At 55.7% G+C, this 19,400-nt stretch overlaps 1 protein-coding gene across 2 annotated transcripts in view; it reads left to right on the forward strand.

Annotated features, from left to right (window-relative positions):
• The window catches only part of SLC39A11 (solute carrier family 39 member 11), a 94,814-nt gene that overhangs the window by 64,631 nt on the left and 10,783 nt on the right, over positions 1 to 19,400 (forward strand). For both annotated transcript variants that reach the window (XM_075169403.1, XM_075169402.1), the window contains exon 7: positions 5,963 to 6,032. In XM_075169403.1, the coding sequence (XP_075025504.1) occupies positions 5,963 to 6,032 (70 nt within the window). The remainder of the gene's footprint in view (positions 1 to 5,962; positions 6,033 to 19,400) is intronic.

The following is a 19,400-nucleotide window of genomic DNA, read 5'->3' on the forward strand; positions in this document are numbered from 1 at the left end:
AATCCTGCCTACGTGATTACAGACTGATTTGGAGAGAAAAGTGAATTTTGTTTAGTGATTTGTTTGGGTTTTTTTTACATTCCTGTAGGATATTGTTCTCTATCCACAGCCTATGCTCGTTTTCCTGCTCTTTGTGGCATATAAGAGTAACATAACTGGGGTTAATTTACTTGCCGCTGTAATTTATCAAGGCCCCCCGAGCGATGCTTGCTATTTACTCGTTTGAATTTCTAGGGAATCTGAAGGGCTTTTATTTTCGGTTGTTCTTGTGAGCAGGCCTTCTCCCGAGGATTACGAGTGGCTTCCCGCGGTGGCTGCGAAGCTCATTTCATGCTCAAAAGCGGAGCTGGCGAGGGCAGGAGCTCGGCGAGCCCCGCGATACCCGGACCCTGGGTTTGCAGGAAGGTTTTTCTGGTTGCTGATTAAGATGCAGAGCGGGAGGCGGAGGGCTGTGATCCCTGCCTGGCCGCATAAGCTGCCCTGAATAGGATTTAAAATTGCAGCCTGCTTAATTTCACCCGGTTCTTTCAGCTTGCCAAGCTCTCGCGGACTCGGGCGGTAGGTGATAAGGGAGAGGTTTGATGGGATGGAATCAGCCGTTCCGCTTTCAAGTTGATCTTTTGAACTTAAGGCTCCCGTGGCATTTGCAGCCGGCGGCGCTGGGGGACGAGCCCCACTATGTGAGCGTGGAAGCCGGCGCTCTCCGCACGGCCGGCCGCGCCGGGCAGGGCTGCAGCCGGTGCTTCTCGGAAAATAGATATTGGAGAGAGCACAGAAACAGCGTTCAATGCTGCGGGCAGCGGCAGAAGGCCATTTCAGACCAGGGAAAGTGGGCAAAACCAGATTTCAGACCAGGGAAAGCGAAGCAGCTTCCCGGGTGAGTTCAATCTCTTAGTTCCCCAACTTCTGCGTAGTTTGGGCTTCCCTCCCGTTTGCTCGAACAGGCACGTACAGCACCATCAGCGTGTGTCTGAGCAGCGAGTCTGGGCTGCCCCGAGCTGTCTCGGTTAATGACTGAGCCTTCTGCTTTCAAAGTAGAAGCATCTCTTCAGTAAATCTCTCCTTTTTAAAGTTATTTGTGTATTTTGTACATTATCCTCGGCCAGGTCCCTGGTGTCAGGGCTGGTTAGGAGCTGGCAGCACAGAGCCGTGGCCGGGTGCCTCAGGACCATCTCGCGTCTACCGCAGCTCGTTTCAGTGGGGCCGGGCTGCCCCGACGCCAGCACCTCGCTCTGCCGAGCAAACCTTCCTCTCCTCCCTGCCACGGGGAATTCCCTGGAAAGCGCAGCACTAAGCGCTTTTTTGGGGGATAATCCAAAGGCAAGACACCCTCCTGTAGCCCAGAGCACCGCGGTGATGCACCATCTCGGGAGCCCACGTGGTCCCCTCGGGGCTGCAGCACGGTCCCGGGGGGCTGGAGAGCTTTGACCCCCCCAGGAGCATCCCAGCATGGGGTGGGAGCATCCCAGCATGGGGTGGGTGCTTTCCACGCCGAGGGGGAGGAGGAGGACCAGTGCTGGGCCTCATCCCAAAGCCCGTCCCAGCCAGTTCGTGTGCTCCTGTGGATTAGAGCAGGCGGGAACGTTGTCACTGTCCTCCTGGCTCAACGAGACGGAACATCTTGTGCTGTTTTGCAGCTCTGCTGATGGGGCACTGAAGTGAAATTAAAGGAAAAATAAAACCAGAGCTGTAACAGCATGCTGCAGACATCCGAGTCCCCTCTGCTCGCCGGTGCTTGAATGCCGGCGGATGAGCATTGAGGGAGCCGGGGACCTCAGGCCACGCGTGAAGGTGTCAGAGGTGCGCTGGGAGCGGCCTGGCCCTCACTTTGCTGCCTTGGCTGACGTCCTCCTCGCCAGCTTTTTGGGCACTGCGTAAATCTCTCCTCGGCCGCATCACCTGCCTGCCCGTGGTGCCTTGACGTGACTGTGCTCATCTAGTTTGCTCTGCTCCCCTTTCCACGGTCCTTCCCTTTGCACCGACTCCTCCGTGCTGTGGTATTCCCTCTCGGCTTTTCCTTTCCAAATTTTGGGCTGGTGCCCTCCCTGTGAAGATGCTTTTTGGGCTCAGAGCAATGCTCGTGCTAGACCTGCGTGCTGTCCCCCCTCCCGGGTGGCCCTCCCCTGCTGTGCCCTGGGCTACCATCCACATTGCTCCGAACGTGCCCTCTGCGCCTGCGGAGGGGGGAGCTGATCCTGCGCACAGCAACAGCCAGAAGCTAAGGGAGAGGGGAGGAGGGTGGCAGGGCTTGGCCAAGAGATGGTATGAGGGAAAATGGGTTCCCCTTGGCTTTGGGGCTGATAGATGGTCCATGGTGCTATGAAGGTGCCCTGGTTTAGATGCTTGCTCCCCAGCTCTTGCATACCAGCTGTAGAACGTAAGGAGACCTATGGATATCGTGCTTTTTGCCCTCACCACCGCCATCAGCAGGCTGCCATAACATATCCCGTAGCTGTCCGGCGTTGACAACAGGAGTCTCTGTAGTGACGCTCCAGCACGGTTATTGCTTTGCAGGTTGAGGTTTTGAAGCTTTTTTTTTTCTTTTCTTGGAAAACAGACAGAGAGGAAAACACGCCCTTGCAAGGAGCACTGCCGGCTGAGAGGTTGTAGCTGATCCTTAAGTTAGCGTAGGATTAGTCTGATCCCTGGGTAATGCCTTATCAGGATAAAGCGTCTTGAATTGTAAAGCCAAGGAGCCCAAGAGAGGCAAAATCCCTTTGTTTAGATTAAATAGAAGCATTTTCTTGACAGTGGCTGACATTGGTCATATTTTTCTTTCTTTGCTCTGCAACTCTGCAAGGCGATGCCAAATTAACACCCCAGCCTCGCGCCTTCCCCATTGAGCTCTCCAGCTAACAGGGTTGTGTGGACCCTCTGGCTCCTTCAGCTCCATCACCGGTTGCAAGAGGGGCTGACAACTGCTTCAGCCACTGAGATCCTTGGAAAAACCCTCTCTGACAGGGAAAGCTTTCCTGTGGGACATGCACACCTTCCTCCCACCCTCTTTCGCATCCCAAGCTGCGGAGCTTTTGCCTTGCCCTCTGCAGAGTGGTGGCCCACCGTAAATCCTTCGGTTGTTCAGGGCTGCCCAGGACTGTGCTCCTCTTTGCCTTTGCTTGCATGGTGCCAGGAACCAGAAATTGCACAGGGCTGCTTATTTTTCAAGCTGATGTCTGAGCCTTCAGTGGGTAAGGAGATCTGCTCTCCCATACCCATCTTCAGTGACCTAATGTCCTAGTCATCCATTTGCAGAGCCTTCGGTGCAGCGTATCTGTAAGTGGCTGACATAAAAATATTGACCTTTCTCTTTCTGTGTCTTTTCCCACCTGAAGAAGTCGCTTGGGCTATTTCTAATTTGAGTATGTGCAGGATACCCAAGAGGGGGGCTGCCAACTGGAGGGCTGAGCTGGCTGTGAGCTTTGAGTGTGGGCAAACTGCCAGCAAGCTGCTCTTTCTGTTTGTTTTCCATGTAAATCCTTGTGTATCTGCTTGCTTAGCTGCAAAACAGAGTTGTTTTGAGGTTTGACATCTTTGAAAGAGGCTGAACCTGTATTGTTGAAGCAATGAAGTTATTGTGTGATCTTGCAGGCTTTTCCAAATGAAATATTTGAAACAAATCGTAGCAATGGGCTGAGTGCGTCACACAATACCTACTATATATAATAAGAGGCTTCCCAAGCCCCAGCAGTGACCATAGGATGTGCTGGGGTCCCTGCTGTTTCTGGACCACGTGCGACACCAGACTTGCTTGGCTGTGAATTCCCATCGGATGCTCTGGGGTCACCAGCCCGTTGGCCAATTCGTGGTCGTGCTCGTCCTGCCCCAGCTCTCGTGTCCTCTCGTGGGAAGTGGGGACCCGACGAGCCCGCGGCCGGAGGCTGCTCTGTTGCCGCCTCCTCTCCGGGCTGCGAGCATCTCCACCGTGCTGCAGCTTCCACCATCGGCTGCTTCTCCCTCTCCCAATAAGCAGTTCACTACGCACCATCTGTTGATTTTTTTAATTTCCCATAATTTGTTTCCATGTATATATAATTTGTACTTTCATTAATTGTGCTGCTGCGTTTCTTATTCCACGAGACGTGCTTTGCAGCGGGGAAATCGTTGTGGTTTTTCCCCTCCGTCAAAGCTATTTTTGTTATTCACCCAAATGAGCGCTTTTGTCCTTTGAATTTTGCTCTCTGGGCAAGTCTCGCTTAAGAAGAAGTCTTTCGGAAGAGCAGTGCCAAACCCATTTGTGTGGAGCTTCATTACGTCCTCACAGCCGTACCGAGCACGGCCGTTAAACGTCTTTAAAAAGCTCTGCCTCCCAAGGTTTGCCTGGGTGCTGCAGAGCAGAGACCTCCGCAGCCATCACCATCCGCAGGGGCAGCCCCTTTGGCCATCGCAGCCTCCTGCCCCCGGGTGCTCGCCCCTCTCCCGGCGGGTGCTGTTGGGGCAGTGGGAGAGCTTTGCACAAGGGCTTTGCACAAGGGCTTTGCACAAGTGTGTGATCCCTCCCGGGTCTGGCGAGTGCCTCGGTTCCTCTGGCTGTTTTACTGGATGGAGTTATCACCCAGTTGTGGCATTCCAGGGTCTCCTTACCCCGTAACCCTGCACGTGGGGTTGATTGCTGCTGTCGTTTTGCCTGCTCCATCCTGAGCCTTGGCACAAGCCTGGGATCAGGACTCCGAGGAGCTGTCAAGTGTTTCAGTTCTCCGTGCTCAGCCTGGACTCGAGGATGCAAATGCCGTGATTATCCGAGTTAGTGCTGCTTTTTATGGTGTGTTTCCAAGGCAACTGGAAATTCAGAAGACCACAAACACACACACGGTCCTCTTCTTCTGAGACCTTATCCTCCCGTACGCAGGTAAACGCTCTCAGTGACATTTTCAACCTGTTCGAATGCTCAGCTGAACAGTCCCCACTGGCCCCTCGAGCGGCTGCCGGCAGCCGGAGTGGGTAATTGCCTCCTTTGAAGGCTGTAAAACCCATCCAGCTACACAGACAGGTTCTTTGAATGTCCCCCCCGGCCTTGCTCTGAGGGAAGCGATACCAGAGAGGCTGCAAAAACAAAAATGGGGATTTTGAACAAAGGAAAAAAAAAATAGCAGTGGTGATGCTTTCTGAAAGTAAGATTTTTTTTTTTTTTTTTTTCCCTGGGAGGGACGAGGGAGCTGTGCCAGTGGTGGGAGGGTAAGAAAAGTTTGAGAAAGGGCAGGAGGGGAGCGGGGAAGGACGGAGCAGTTATCCCCGAGGAGCTGCACGGAGGAGGCGGTGGCGGATCGCAGCTCTCCCGCACCCGCTGCCCCCCTGGGAAGGCTCCTCGGCTGATTTTCTTTGGGATTTATGGGATTAACTGTAATCTAAAATAATCTGCAAGATGAGAATTTTCTCCTGGAGTTTGGGTTTCCTTCTGCTTGGAGACTGTCTGTACAGGCTTTGTGCTGGCATTTGGGCACGGGGAGACCAGAAACCGGGGAGGGGCCGTTGCTGGGAGCCTGGTCCCGGCGTAGCGCAGCTCCTGGGGAGTTTCTGGGAGAAGTCGGTGTTTGGTGGTTCTGCAACCCCCTGTGGCACCAGTTCGTCCGCACCTTGCAGAGGCGGTCCCTGCAGAGAGGTTTGCCAAGCTGGAATCCTTCTGAACAGACTTTTGCACTGCTATGCGCCTGATTTCGGCTGGCGGGGATTGTCATCTTTTCCCCTCCAGTGCACTCATACATACAGAAATCTCTCCTCTCTGTGTTGGCTTCACGAAAAACTGCTGGTTTGGCTTCATAGTGGGGAAATACCCCAGGCAGCGTGGCAGGCTCTTGCCCGAGCTTAGATTAAATGCATTTAGATTAAAATGAGAAGGGTAATGACCTGGCCCAGGGTCCTGCTTTCCTGCTCGTGCTGGTCTTTGCTCGGTTGGAGCGCAGGGGGAGGGAAGGTCTCGGGGCTGTTGTAGGCTTTGACCTTACTGGTTTTTTCCTTCCTGTTTCAGAGGGTCTGGCAGTGGGAGTTGGATTTGGGGCTATTGGAAAATCCGCATCTGCGACCTTCCAAAGTGCCAGGTAAGCCACAACGCCGCTTCTGCTCTGCGTGCATCAGGTTTTGCGCGTGCCTTTGCTTCTTGGAGGTTGTCTGTCTGTCCCACATTGCTCCCGTGCCGGGGTGGTTGGAGCTGCATTGATTGACTGAAACTCGTCTGGAAGTGTGGGCAGAGGGAGCAGAAGAAATTCCTAGTGCTGTTGCATTTTGCTAGTGGTTGTGCTTGTCAGACGTGACAGAGAAATGTTGAGATTTTCCACAAAAGCGGCATCCCCCACGGGTAGGAGCAGCTGCCGGAGCTGTTGGAAAGCGTGCGGTGGCTTTGTTTTCCATTCCTGCCAAGCAGGGCCACTAGATTGTCACTGGTGGCAATAAAGACTCTCAATCCTCCTGGCATCCCTGCTCGCCCGCTCCAGCCTCGCCAGCAGCCGCTCTCTCCCAGCTCTGTTTTTGGGAGCACCAGCGTTGCCCCCGTGCTACCAGGCAAAACCTTTTGTGGTTCTCTCCGGGACTGGTGCGAGCATGGGGGGTTAATTCAGCTCCTCCAAACTGCCTGGGGGGGGGGGTTGGGCTTCGGGTGCATTTTCATACCAAGCGGGAGCAAAACCTGGGGGTGCAGGGTGGGTGACGGCAGGGAGAGCCCTGCTGCTTCCCCACGCCCGGCCTCACCCGGCAGAGCTGAAACTGGGCTGACTGGGGGCATTGCTAAAGAAATGGGAGAAAGGAAGAAGTATGGTGCGAAGCAGGAGCCGGAGGAGCTGCCTCGGCTCTGGAAAAGCTGCTGGCACCTCTTGGCGGCTGGCTGGCAAACGGCACCCTGCTGCCGAGGCTCCTCGATGTGCCGATACCAAATGCTTTTCTTTTTCTGTTTGAATTTTACACCCGGGGCTCGTGGCACACCACGTTCTCTTCGCCCTTTGTTTACCAGACCCACGCTGTAATTTATGAGGTTTGGGGACACGCAGTGTGTTCAGGCTGCGAATAACCTGCCCAGCTTACGGCTCCTGGATGAAAGTGCCGGTGTGTCTCGGCCGCCTTGTTCCTGCCAGAGGATCTGCGGGGCCCCGGGGCTGGTTTTGGAGCCCTCCAGGTTGTCCAGCCCCTTCTCTGGCCGGGCACAAGCTGTGCTCGCGAGGACCCTGCAAAGACACGAGCAAAACCTTCTGTACCCGATGCCCTGTTACATCCCCGGCCGATGGGGCCCCATCCTGACAGCACCGGGTGTGCTGCCCCGGGTGCTTCGGTGGCAGCAGATACATCCAGGTTTGTGGTGAGAAAAGCAGGATACACCAGCTCTGGACACCGCGTTTCTCTAACCTTTTGAAATAAAAGGCTCTTCATAAAGTCCGCAGAGGCTCTAGAGATGCTTGAACAAAAGGACTTCTTTTCATCAGCTGCTCAGTAGAAGCTAAGAAGCCAGAAGCAGCTGGTTCTTTCTCTGTATTTACAACAGCATTAATCATGTTAGATGAAAGGTGGAGTCTGTACCATGAAAATACCAATGCAAATTTAGTCAGCTGCAAAAGGAGACAAAATAACTTCATTGCCATCAATCTGTCTGTCATTGTCATCTGCGGGCAGCCCAAAAATCACTCGGTGTAGCCACTGTGCCATGAAGCCTTTTGGAAATATCCAAGAGTAAAATTTTAGGTGGCTAATTTGTGTTATGTGGGCTTAAAAAACAGCAGTGGAATTATACTTGATGTGAGAAATGGAGCTAAATCTTTTGACACATCCAAACGGGAAATTGCTCCTTGGCCAACCTCAGCTCTTAGGGGACACGACAGTTGTGATCCCTCTCGTGTCCGTTATTTTGAAATAGCGTTTTAATGAAGCAGCTGCGTGACTCAGTTTACCTCCTCCATTCTGCTTCCCCCTGGGTGTGACTAACGGCGTTAGCACCGCACGGAGCTGGAGCTGGGGCGCGCTGCCTCTCAGGAAGGCTTATCCCTTCAAACCTTGAATTGTGCAAAAGTATTTATGAACGCTCCGACGCGCTCGGAGCCCGAGCTAAAGATGCAGATGCCTGGGGACGCGTGCAGTAACTGGTAGATGTTTCCAGGGTTGGCTGTGACTTGCCCACGCTAACCAGAGGACCTTCCTCGCTGCCTTGTGCTCGATGAATAAACGCTGGCTTGCCTGGGGAAGCGCTGCCTGATTGCATTGCTCCCAGGGGGGTGAAATCTCGGCAGGAGCCTGAATTCATTCCAGCTCGCTGTAGGGCCCTGGTGAAACACAGCCGTGCTGTATCTGAAGGACTGTTTTCCGAGCCGTGGGCTTTGCAAATAAGCAGTGTGTTTGCAGAGAGACAATTAGGAAGAAGGGGAGCGCACCAGCCGCTCTGCAAACCGCAGCGGTGCTGCAGCAGTGACGTCCGGGCGTTGCAAGCAGCCAGGTGCTGCTCTGGCCTGGTTTGCTGTCGAGCAAGCTCCCCGGGTGAACCCCTGTGCGCTGGAGCAGCTCGAGGGTGGGTGTTGCAACAGGGCCCCTGCCTGCCCCGTCCGTCACGGTCCCAAGTGCTTTGCTTTTTTTCAGGTAGCGCAGCAATGCTCCCCAGCTTTGGATGAGGGTTAACACCCTGTCGCCGATACCTTGCAGGGGTTCCGCGAGGCTTTTCCTAGGCTGAGGACTTTCCCCCGCGTTGGCGGTCGGAAAGCTTCCCGGTGCTGCCCGCGGCGGGAGGGATGCTGCAGGGCTTCCGCCCCGGCCGGGCGCTGGGGGCTGTGCCGGTGCAGAGCCCAGCCCCGGCTGAGCGTGGCGAGGGACCATTTTTGGGTTTTAAAGCACAGGGGGGCCGGGTGTGCTACAGAGATGGGGCTGGCTGGGTGAGCACCGGCACGGGCGGCGTAAGCAGAGCACTGCAGGCGTAGACCTGCAGCTGATGGTCCGAGTCAGGGGGACGCTTTGGGGTTTGGTTAAAAACCAAAAAAGGATGATTAGCAAGCTGGGTGGGATTCTCACCTCTTAATACACTGGGTGCTGGCATCCCCTCTGCCATTCCCTGACTCTCTGGGCTCCGGTAGGGTCCTGCCCCTTACCTCTGTGCTTGCAGGATCTGGCCCTCCCGGCTCCTCCGTCCACCCCATCTCCCCGGAGCCTCTCGGTGCTGCCTGCCAGTCCCCTGCCCGCGCTCGTCCGCGTTTCTTTGCTGCCACCGGGTGTGCAGGCTCCGTTCCTGCGATCTCGCTCCTCCGCAGCTCCTCTCCGCCGGTGCCAGGGCTCGCCCTTGGATTACAGCCCCTCGCCTTGCGAGTTGTTTCATTTACGGCTTGCGGTGTGGGGGGAACCCGCTTTATTTGGCCTGTCAGGGGGTGCCAGCGAGACGCAGTCCTGTGCCCGAGGAAGGTGGGGGTCCCTGCGGCGGGGCTGGATCTTCAATTTCGTGTGCAGGTGGGTATCAGTGCTCCTTCGGCTGGGCTAAGGTTAGCGGGACGGCACACCCGCGCCTTTCTTGGAAGGGTGCTGTGGGTTTTATGGCAGTTTGGACAGGGCTTAGGACGAGCTCACGTCTGCTTTCGGGTTGTTTCCCATGGGTGGCTGAGCCGCTGCTCGTCCTCAGGCAGGAGCGGGCTGCTGCGGAGCATCCCTCCCTCCCTGCTGCGGGACCATGGTTCGCCTGCCCAGTTCCTCCCATGTGTGAAAACATTGGAAGGTTCCACGGGCTGGAAATAGCAGCTCAGGACAAAGCTGCTGCGGTGACAGAAGAGGAGCGAGACCCAGAGCGAGTGCGTGCCCGGGGCAGAGGAGCGGTGCCCGTGCAGAGGAGCGGTGCCCGGCGTGGGGCGTGCAGCGAGCCCCGGGAGGGGACGATCCCCTCCAGATGTGAGCAGGGAGGCATTGAGCCGCTCCTGGCTGCCTTCCAGGCAGGAAGGTAAAGAGAAGGGCAGCCATGTCTTAAAAAAAGCTGTTTTACCTCCCCCTCTTTGCACACTATAGCGTGGGGGTAGGAAACCCTCTCCACCTTGTGTGGCTGATTTAACAGGAACCAGATGGGGCTGGAGCTGCTGAGATCAAGACGGGCTGAATTTGCGCGTCCCTCGGCCGCTCTGGGGATGCAGAGCGGGCAGGAGTGCAGGCAGGGGTGCAGGCAGGGCTGTCCAACGCTGGTGCGCTTTGTCAGTGGCTTCCCCGGGGCTGGCTGTAGGAGGAGAGGGGCCGGGGCAGGTCCCCGCTGCTGGCCACGCGCCGCACATCTCCATCCGCCGGGGCTGCGGTGCAGGGGAGTGGCGGGTGTCGGGGTGGTCTCCCTCTCTCCCAGTCCCTGCTGTGTCTTTTAGAGGATAAAAGACCCCCCACCAGTGAGCCCTGGGGGGCCCCTGAGCCCCTCGTCCCGTGGGGGTTATGCCTGTGAAGCTGGGCAGCTGCGAGGTGGGGTCGGGGCTGGCAGGGAGGAGATCCCACGTGCCCACTCTGCTGTCCCCTCTGGACCACATCCCTTCCCTCGGGACCCCCCTTGATGCCGCTGCGTTGGCACCCAGGAGCCTGCAGCATCTCCACTCCTGCATCCCCTGCCCACGCGGCGGGAGCTGGAGCTTCGGCTGGAAACATGAGAGTGGAGGGGGAAGTGGGGTCCCTGGGGACCTCTCTTTTTCCCTCCCCCCCCATCGCAGGGTCTTCCTTTGAGAATCGGCACGAGGGGCTGGTTATCCCCTCCCCATTCCACCCGGCAGTGTGCTGGTGCCTTGGCATGATGCTTGGGTTTGGGGGGAGCCCGGCGGTGTGGGGGAGCAGAGCGGGGTGCTGGGGAGGGAGCGGGGAGCCTGGTTCTGCTTCTTGCCCCTTACAAATCCTTCCTGTGCTATTTGCTTTCTGAAAGCGGAGGCAGCCTGTAATCGTGCTGGATGCAAGCACACAAAAGTCAAATCCGTTTTCTTACGGAGCGGTGCTTCTTCCTGTGAATTTTTTTCTGTCAAAGAGGAATTCACCATAAAATTAACTTCCTCCATCAGGGTTGCGGAACTCCTGTACGTTCTGCGTTATACTGCAGAGTGAACAGAAAACTACCGTAAAACCCCTGTGCTTTAAACAGGAGAAATTTTGCTTTAAACAGGAGAAAGGTTTGGAAATGCCTTTAAGATATGGACCCCCCCCGAGGAGGCGGATGGAGGGCGAGGGGAAGAGGCGGCGAGTGGTGAAAGCAGGACAGTTTCTGCGACCGGTCTCATCTGTGCAGTGAGCGGTGCCTGGACTTGGGTGGCTTCCTCGGCTGCTTACTTTGGGGAGGAAGAGGGAATCTGTTGCAGCATTAACTTTGAACTGTCTGGATTTCCTCTGCCGATCCCTCCCTGGTGATCCGCTCCTCTGTGAGGAATCACAGCGCCGTGTTCCCAGCAGTTAGGAGAGTCGCTGCATCACCGGCTGGCAGCACAGGCAACGAGCGATTCACCGCCGGTACCCGCGGTTCCAGCTGGGATGCGAAGCCTGTGCGCTCGGGATGCTCTTCCAGTGGAAATAATCTCCGCGTGCGTGCCGGTGCCCCCGCGAGCGCGGGAGCACGGGGGCTCTCCCTCCCAGTCCCCGTAGCGTATGGGGTCTGTCTGGGTGTAACCTCCGAGGGTGTCATTTTGCAGCCTTGGGATTATTTTAATGTCATTTGTGTGTATAATTTTAAAAATATGATAAAAGGTTATTATTAAGGCTGGAAAATCAAGCCGGTAGCTACTGGGAGATGCTGGAAACAGGACTGCCAGTGCACTTTTGGCTAGGATCTTTGTAAGCTCCCGTTGCAAACTGTGGTCTTTGCCCGGATGCCCTCTCTTCTCCCCGCTCCAGCTCCCCCGCCCTCACCGTCCATCTCTAGGTCCTTTGGGTCGGTTCAGGCTTCCTCCCCATCCTAGCACGGAGGGTACGCGAGCAGCGCGGTGCCCGGCTGCAGCCCGGGCACTCTGCAGGGACGGAGCGACGGGGGTGCTGGGGGGACGGGGGTCCCCGGGGAGCAGAGCTGCTGTCTGTTCGCATGCGACACAGCGCGGGAGCCGTGGGGCCGTGGTGTGCCGCAGCGTTAACTCTGTGAGAAAGCGGCCTTTGTCACGGCACGAGGCTAAGTCTGGTCACAAGGGACAGTATGTGCCAGAAAATAAAATATTAAAAAAAAAAAAAAAAAGATAATTTCGGCTGCGGCAGCGTTTTCAGGTCCTGAGTAATTGGTGAGGTCTAAGTTTGGCAGATCATTTAATTTTAATTTCAGTCAGTGCTGCGAGCCGTCCCCAGCCCAGGGCTGGAGCTCCTGCCCACGCGGGTGTGCCCGCAGCCGTTCGGCTTTGCCGTGGGATTCCCACGGCACCGGGCTAACCGTGCGGAGATGACGGGTGACTCCGGCCTTGTCTGAAGAAGCATTCTTCTCCTTTGGCGTACGTTCGCTGTGCTTGTTTCACTAAATACCTCCCTGTGCGATGGTCTGAACAGCCGAGCCCGGTGCTCCATCCCCACATATCTGTTATATTCTGCATTTTTGTTGCTGGCTTGTCTCTGTGCTGGCTGCTCAGGCACCTTCCCCGTGCTACCAACATGGACGGGGCAGAGCTGCTTCTCTATTTCTTCCGTCAAAAATAGGCGATGAATTAGGACAGTGTGGACCTGACTATTACAGTGAGTAACTTGGCTGGTTGCAGGCAAGAAATATCTGCAAGTCTGACTCGAACTGAAAAGACAGAACAAAACACAGATGGGCTTTTTCTGCACTCTTCCTCCCCAAAAGCGTATCGTGCATTTTTATTTTTAAATCCATGCCTGTTACAGGGGTAGAAAGCTCATGTCCCCGCTGCCGGCCAGGAGAGCAGAGGTGTCCTGCAGGCTCTGGGCTCGCGGTCGGACACCGGCCGAGCCGTCCCCACCCCTGGTTGCTCCTCTCCCATCTGACACTAGGTGGTAACATCATGTTCCTACCAGCCCGTTCTCGGCAGATCTGGGGCTGGTGCGAGGTCTCGCACCGCTCTAGGGCAAGTCTGGAGCTAACGGGACTCCCAAATGGGGCTTTTTTGCTGGCAAAACGCCTAGCAGAGGGCTGCTCTTTCAGACGCGAGAGAATGTTCAGAGAAGTGAAACCAATATCGAGTTAAATGCCGTAAATTACTCGGAGCAGATGATATACATAAAGGACTACAAGTTTGAAAAATAAAGTGAAATGTTTTGTTAAGCCATGGGTGGTCTGGGCACCGGGTCCCCACAGGATACCGCGGATGCGAATAATTTAGAGAGGTTAAAAATGGTGCAGGCGAATTTTTGGCAAACCTCTGCCTTAGGATGAAGCTCGGTACGTTTAGGGCTGGGGGGCCGCGGGTGTCGGTTGCTGCCTCTGGTTTAAAGCAGGGGGAGTTGCGGGGGCTCTGTTCACGGTGACGACGGCGGCTTTCCCCGCGTGGCTGGGGGGTGGTTCTTGGGGTGCACGTGGATCCCCTGTAGCAGCCGTAGCAGTCGGGGGGTGAGCCGGCGGCAGGGGAACCCCTCGGCACTCGGGCAGGGAGCAGAGGTGTCACCCCCCCAGCACCCTCTTTTCCTGGGCACAGCACTGCCGGGGCTGGGACCTCCCGGGCGAGGTGGACCTGCACCCGGCGAGCTTTTCTCACCCAAACCCCGAGCTCCTCGGGGCAGGGACGGGTTCCTTCTCCCCTTAGCAGTGCTGGGGCAATCAAATCCCACCGAAGAGCTTGTTGCATCCTCTTCTGCAAGCTGCAGGTAGTATTTTGTCCTGGGTCTGAGCCCCGCTCGCCGCGGATGCGAGGAGGGGGAAAGTGCACGTTTTTGTGGGTGTAACGTTTAACGTGGGCTTGCCCTTCCCCGGCACGGCTCGACTTGCAAAGGGCGTTTGGTGCCGACGGACCATCGCATCGTGGCACCGGAGCTCCCACCAGCAGCCCACCTGCCCCGGCTATCTCCTGAATGAAAGCTCCTATTTAGGGCAGCTGGGTCTGAGTGTGGAAGTGATGTAAACAGATATATTTATTTATTTCCCCCCCCCCCGATGATGATGGTGATGTTTTCTCCACCGCTGCACAATGGTTCCCATTCATCGGCCCTTTTGCTGGGAATGCTGGCCTTGTTTTGATCTGTTGTGCCCACAGATTGTTTCCTGTCCAGCTTTGGTAAAACAGACAGAAAAGAGGCTTCGAGTTGACAGGCAGACTTTGACTATGGCTTGGAAAATATTATTTCATGGGACAGCCTGTGCCTCCCACGCTGTGTCTCTCAGGCTGGGGAAAAAAAAAAAAAAAAGGCTTGATTAATGTACGGAGATTGAAACCAGGCAAAAATTTTATACTGTGTTTTCTTTGAATGAATGGAAATCATTGTGGTCTGAGAGACAGCAGAAGACACACTGGGTTTTTCTCTCCTTCGCACACATGCAAGCTCCGTCTCTTGCTCATGAATAGATCCACAGTGGAGCTACTAAAGAGGTTGCTCGGGTAGGATCAAAATGCGGGGTCGAATCCTGACCTCTTTATCAGATCAAGGCTGTGCACAGCAACACCTAATGGAAAAAACCCACCTATTGATGGTCGGGGAGGTGGGGCTGGACGGGGATTTCCACGTTTCCCCAGGATCCCAGACAAATGCTGCTCCTGCAGCCAGGCTGCTCCTGCCTGGGGCGCAGCGCAAAGCCCGGTTACAAAACAAAACTGTTGGAAGATGCTTATTAAGCACCTTTTAATTAGCCTCTCCTGAAGGTAGATGTTTATTACTAAGTGAGAGTTAATGAGCTGGGTAGGTTTCTGGAGGGCTTTTCTTTTGTGAACGTACCGAGGTGCGTTTTCACCATGGTTGGTGCTCTGGAGAAGAAAGTGGTCTGGAAGGGTTTGGCGAGCCACAAAACAGGACGGTGGCTCCTCAGCTGCTGCGTTTCTCATCGTGGCTAACGAACCTCAGCAGCGATGGCTGGAGAGATGGAGAGGAGAGGAGAGGAGGCTCCTGCCGGCGGCGACGGCACCTTCCCAACAGAAGCCCCAGCTGCAGCTGTCCCAGCCCCCATGTGGAAACACGCAGACGGGCTTTAAGAGAAGAAATGCACAATTTAGGCAGAAGAGCAGGTCTCGGTGCCAGATGAAATGAGGCTGTGGGGTGTTCGGAAAGCGCTCTCCTCCATCACTTGCCGGGAGAGCCGGGGCTACGGGTTGGCTGCAATGGGGCGGACGTGGGAGCAGAGCTAATGCACGTGCGCTCCTCCTGCCAAAGCCTCGCGAGTCTCTCTTTCCCCATCAGAAAACTGTATTTTATGGTAAACAGATATTACAGCCCTTCTTGGCCATTAGGAAAAGGAAGTGGGTGCCTGGGGAGCAAGGTGAGGTGGGCTCAAACTGTTTCCCCCCCCCACAACGTTTGCAGGGCTGAGCTGTATCAGCAGCGCCTCTGCCTGCGCTTCCCCCTCCCGAGGCCTTTTCCAGCCTTTCCATCCCTTTCTGTCATCTCGGGGGGAGTGCCCCGTTCCCGTTGGAAGCCTTAGCAGATGCTGCAGGACTGCTTCGACGCGCTTGGTTTGCGGCGTAGGTGAGATCTCACGAAGCAGCCCCCGGCGCAAGGCCGAGCGGAGGGTGGCCGTGGCCGGCAGAGCGGCGTAGCCTCTCTTCCCACTCCTTATCCTGGATAAACAAACTTACACCACCGACACACAGAAGCCAGACTGACCACGATGTCTTGGCTTCATCCTGTATCCAAGAAAAATTATTATCTGCGTGAATAATGAACTCGGCATGACACCATGCACAGCAGCGCGTACAGCCTCTCCCGGAGCAGCCCCGGAGCTACCCACGGCTCCCGTCACCTTGCGTGGCCAGGTCTGCAAAAAAAATGCAGTGGGAAAGCTGTGTGGCCTGCAGTGTTTTTATTGAGCTGCCTTCAAAGCTACCAGATGTTTTCCGTACCAGGAAAACATTTGTTCTCCTGCGGTGCCTGGATAGTCTATCGTCCTGCAGACGGACCTGCTTCCCATTTTGCTGCAATGCCGGGGAGTTAAATCTGGGGTCTTAGGGTGCTTTGCTGCTCAGTCCCTGATGCAGAGAGACGTGGGCAGGGAGCAGAGACCTTGTTTTCCAATCCTGGGATCGGGAGCAGAGTGCAAACGTTTTTCTGAATGTGGTAGCTCAGCTTGGTCACAGCGATCCGGGTTGCTGGAGACTGGGTTCAGGGTGAATTTAAATTTGTGGGGGAGACTTCCCCAATGCAAACCATGTCTCTGGAACCAAGCAAGGACCCTCGCCTGCCTGCAGCGCCTGGGTCCCCCGGGCAATGGACGGGCGGTGGGAAGGCGCTTGTGTCCCACCGTCGAGCAGACACGGGGGGAGCTGTGCCGAGCCCCTCTGGCAAAGGGAACCCATTTCGGATCGGCAGCTGCCGTCAGGCAGGGCTCCAGCCGGGAGAGCGGCTCCTCGGTAGTTCTTGGCAGCGAACGACATCTTGAGCAGTTTACCTTGGCCTCGCAATGCTGGTCCTGCCTCCTGCCAGGCTGGGGAGGTGGGGGTGGGTCCGTTCCCCCCATCCCCATGCACCGGTGCAGGGGGGATGCTTTTTGGAGGATGCTTTTTTTTGCTCTTTGAGCTCGGCTGGCCGGGGGTGGTTTTCCGTTGCACGGCTGCGTTTAGGGGCAGCTGCTCCTTCCGAGGCAGCCGGCTGTTGGGGGTCACTCTCGGCTGGCGATGCTGGTGGGGAGCACGTGGAGATGCCAAGGAGGGAATCGCGGAGCGGAGCTGTGCGCCGGCTGCTGGGTCCCGTAGAGGTGCCAGACGGGGGGTGAGGGAGATGGGGAGCATCTTGCAAAAGCAGCCAACCTGCAGAAGGTGGAGGGCTGCTAGAGAAAACGGGCGCTTTGTGCTTTCCTGAAATTCAAAAACCAGAATTCAAGGCACTCGAAGTCAGTGCTTTGGCAGGGAAAACCTGCCCGAAGTGGTGCAGCCCGTGGCGGAGCCAGGCTGAGCAGAATCCCTTGGGCTCCGTGGCTTGTGTCTGCATGTCGGAGGCTCCTTCGCCGCGTTGGTGCCGGCAGGTTTGGTGGCAACACTCGTTCTTCTTCCCTTACCTGTCCCTTATCCAAAACGGGCTGGTTGAAAGCCCCTGGCAGCCCAGCCTCCGTTGGGCCCCAGCTCCTGGGGCTGGATGGGTGCTGCAGCCTTTATTCGTTGCCCGGGGCTGGAGGAGGAGAAGACCTCCCAAGTCAGCAGGGAGGTCTCCAAAGCCTGGCTGGGAGCCGGGCTGCTGGCTGTGAATCCCTTGCTGGCTGTTGGCGTTTACATCACTGTTTGTATAAATACTCTCCCCTTCTCTTCTTTCTCACTTCTTCCTTCTCCCTTACTCAAGTGTCTAGACCGAGGAGGGTTTTTGGTTGATTTGTAATACTTATGAGGGACAGCTGGCCTCCCAAACATCTGGCTCTGTGGAAAGTCTGTGTAACGGTTGCTTTCTTCTCTTTCTGTGGTGGTCACTGCGTCTGCAGATACAGGGGATGCCCGGAGCAGCTCCCACGTGAAGCTCTTTGGCTTCTCACCTCTCTGGCTTTGTGGGGAGCTGCCCAACCCTTTCCCCGGGTGTGCTGTTGGCCAACTGAGCGGCTTCTGGCGAAGCTATGGCTGGGTGCTGCAATGGCCAAGCAGCCCATGGTGGCCTTGCAAGAGGAGAAGGCTTCAGCTCTGCGTTTGCAGGAACCCGTGAGCAGCAGCTGCTGAATGTGTTGTAATACTTCCCTGGGGGCACAGCTCACCCTGCACCCCGTGTTGGAGGTGAGGCACTCGTGGTTTTCAATGCAGCCATGTTGGGTGTCTGCGTCATCCTTTGATGTTTTGCAGGAGAGCAGCTGGGGAGGCTGCCCAGAGCCGGGGAGGACCACGGAGGGGTCCCGGGGCCGGCTCTCCGTGGTGGTCCAGGCTGTGCGTGATGCTCTGGCAGAGGACGGATAGCGATGCAGTGACAGCGGGCGCTGTAGGGGCTGGGTTAGTCGGGAGGTGAGCTGCGGCTGGCGGGGCCAGGCTGCACGAGCGCCTGCCCTTGAACCTGGTCCCCGCTCCCACAGGACGAAGCATTGGGCGCTGCTCCCTCCCCGGCCCCAAAAGCCAAAACCTGGCCATCACGTGTTCTCCAGGACCTCATTGCAAAGGTCTCTCCTGCCCCAGCTTTGATCTGCAAAGTGCACCCGTTCAGTTCCTGTTCACCTTAAAATAAAAAAAAGAGGGCAAAGAAAAAAGCAGAGAAAGAAAAAGCCGTTATCCGTGATTATCTTATCGAGATAATGCCAAACAAGGCTCACTTTGAACACCAGGTTCGGTCTTTGCAGCCCCAGTGGCCTGTTCCTCTCTTTAGCAGCCTGGTTTAAAAATAAACCCTCCGAGGAGGGGAAGCAATTTGAATGAAGACATTGTTACCGTACAGGATGCGATAATAGGGCCTTTTATAGCTACAGCTGTTAGTAAATTGTTTAGTTCCAGGTTTTCAGGCTGCATAAAGGAGCCGCTCTGGTGCTTTCACTCTCCCCCGGCACGTTTTAGCAGCGATGCTGCGGGAGAGGGAAGAGGAGAAACTGTTTTAGTACTTTTAATTTTGCTCTTAGCTAGTGATCCCCATCGGGATGCAAACGGGGACACACAGGAATCGTGCGTGAGCCCCTCTGGCAGGGCGGCGAGCTGCCTGCGGCGGGGGAACGCGCGGGATGCTGAGCTCCGTCAGGGTGTTACTGCAGGCGGCTGAGAGAGGATGGGTGACGTACGTGTGTGTACTTATTTATACCTAAGGCTGGGCTTTGAGTCCTTTCAGGTTCTCTGACCCCCTAGCCGGGAGGAGGAATAGCGTCGTTATGAACGACACTCATCCCTCCCTTGCCTCGCTCGAGGCTTTTGTTTTCTGGGAGCGATGGGGGCCGTGTGTGCCGGTGGCTGCCCGGCTCTGGAGGACAAGGCAAAAAAGCCCTGAAAAATACCCCCCATAACCATTCCCCTGCCCCAGCATGTTATTTGCACTGAGATTTCCATGGCGTGTAAAATAATTTTCTAGGTGAAACGTGCTTATGATTTGAAGATTCGTACAAAGGGGAGAGGGTTGGCGTTTTTGCATGAAGCTATAAACATTAACTGGCAGGTATTATTGGGAACTTTTATAGGTGGGCCATAATCCCAGCCCTGCTTTTAGACCACCCAGCTTCTGTGTGTGTTTAATTTTTTAAAAAATATTTTAATAACCTTTATAAGGTTCTGTATCTCCCTCCAGCTCTAGCCCTACCCAACATCAGTGCAGCCACATCATTAAATCCTGCTTTATTTATGGGCGTGCCTATATGAATATGTAAAAATTTAAATTTTCTGCAGCCCGATGCTGTTTAAAATAGAGTTAACGAGGTCTCACATGAGGGCTGTCTTAAAGTATTCAAAAATAGGTGCTTCTGACTTGTAGGGTCTTAACCGAAACCGCCTGGTGATGGT

This window comes from Calonectris borealis, chromosome 20 (assembly GCF_964195595.1).
Source record: "Calonectris borealis chromosome 20, bCalBor7.hap1.2, whole genome shotgun sequence".
Classification (NCBI taxonomy): domain Eukaryota; kingdom Metazoa; phylum Chordata; class Aves; order Procellariiformes; family Procellariidae; genus Calonectris; species Calonectris borealis.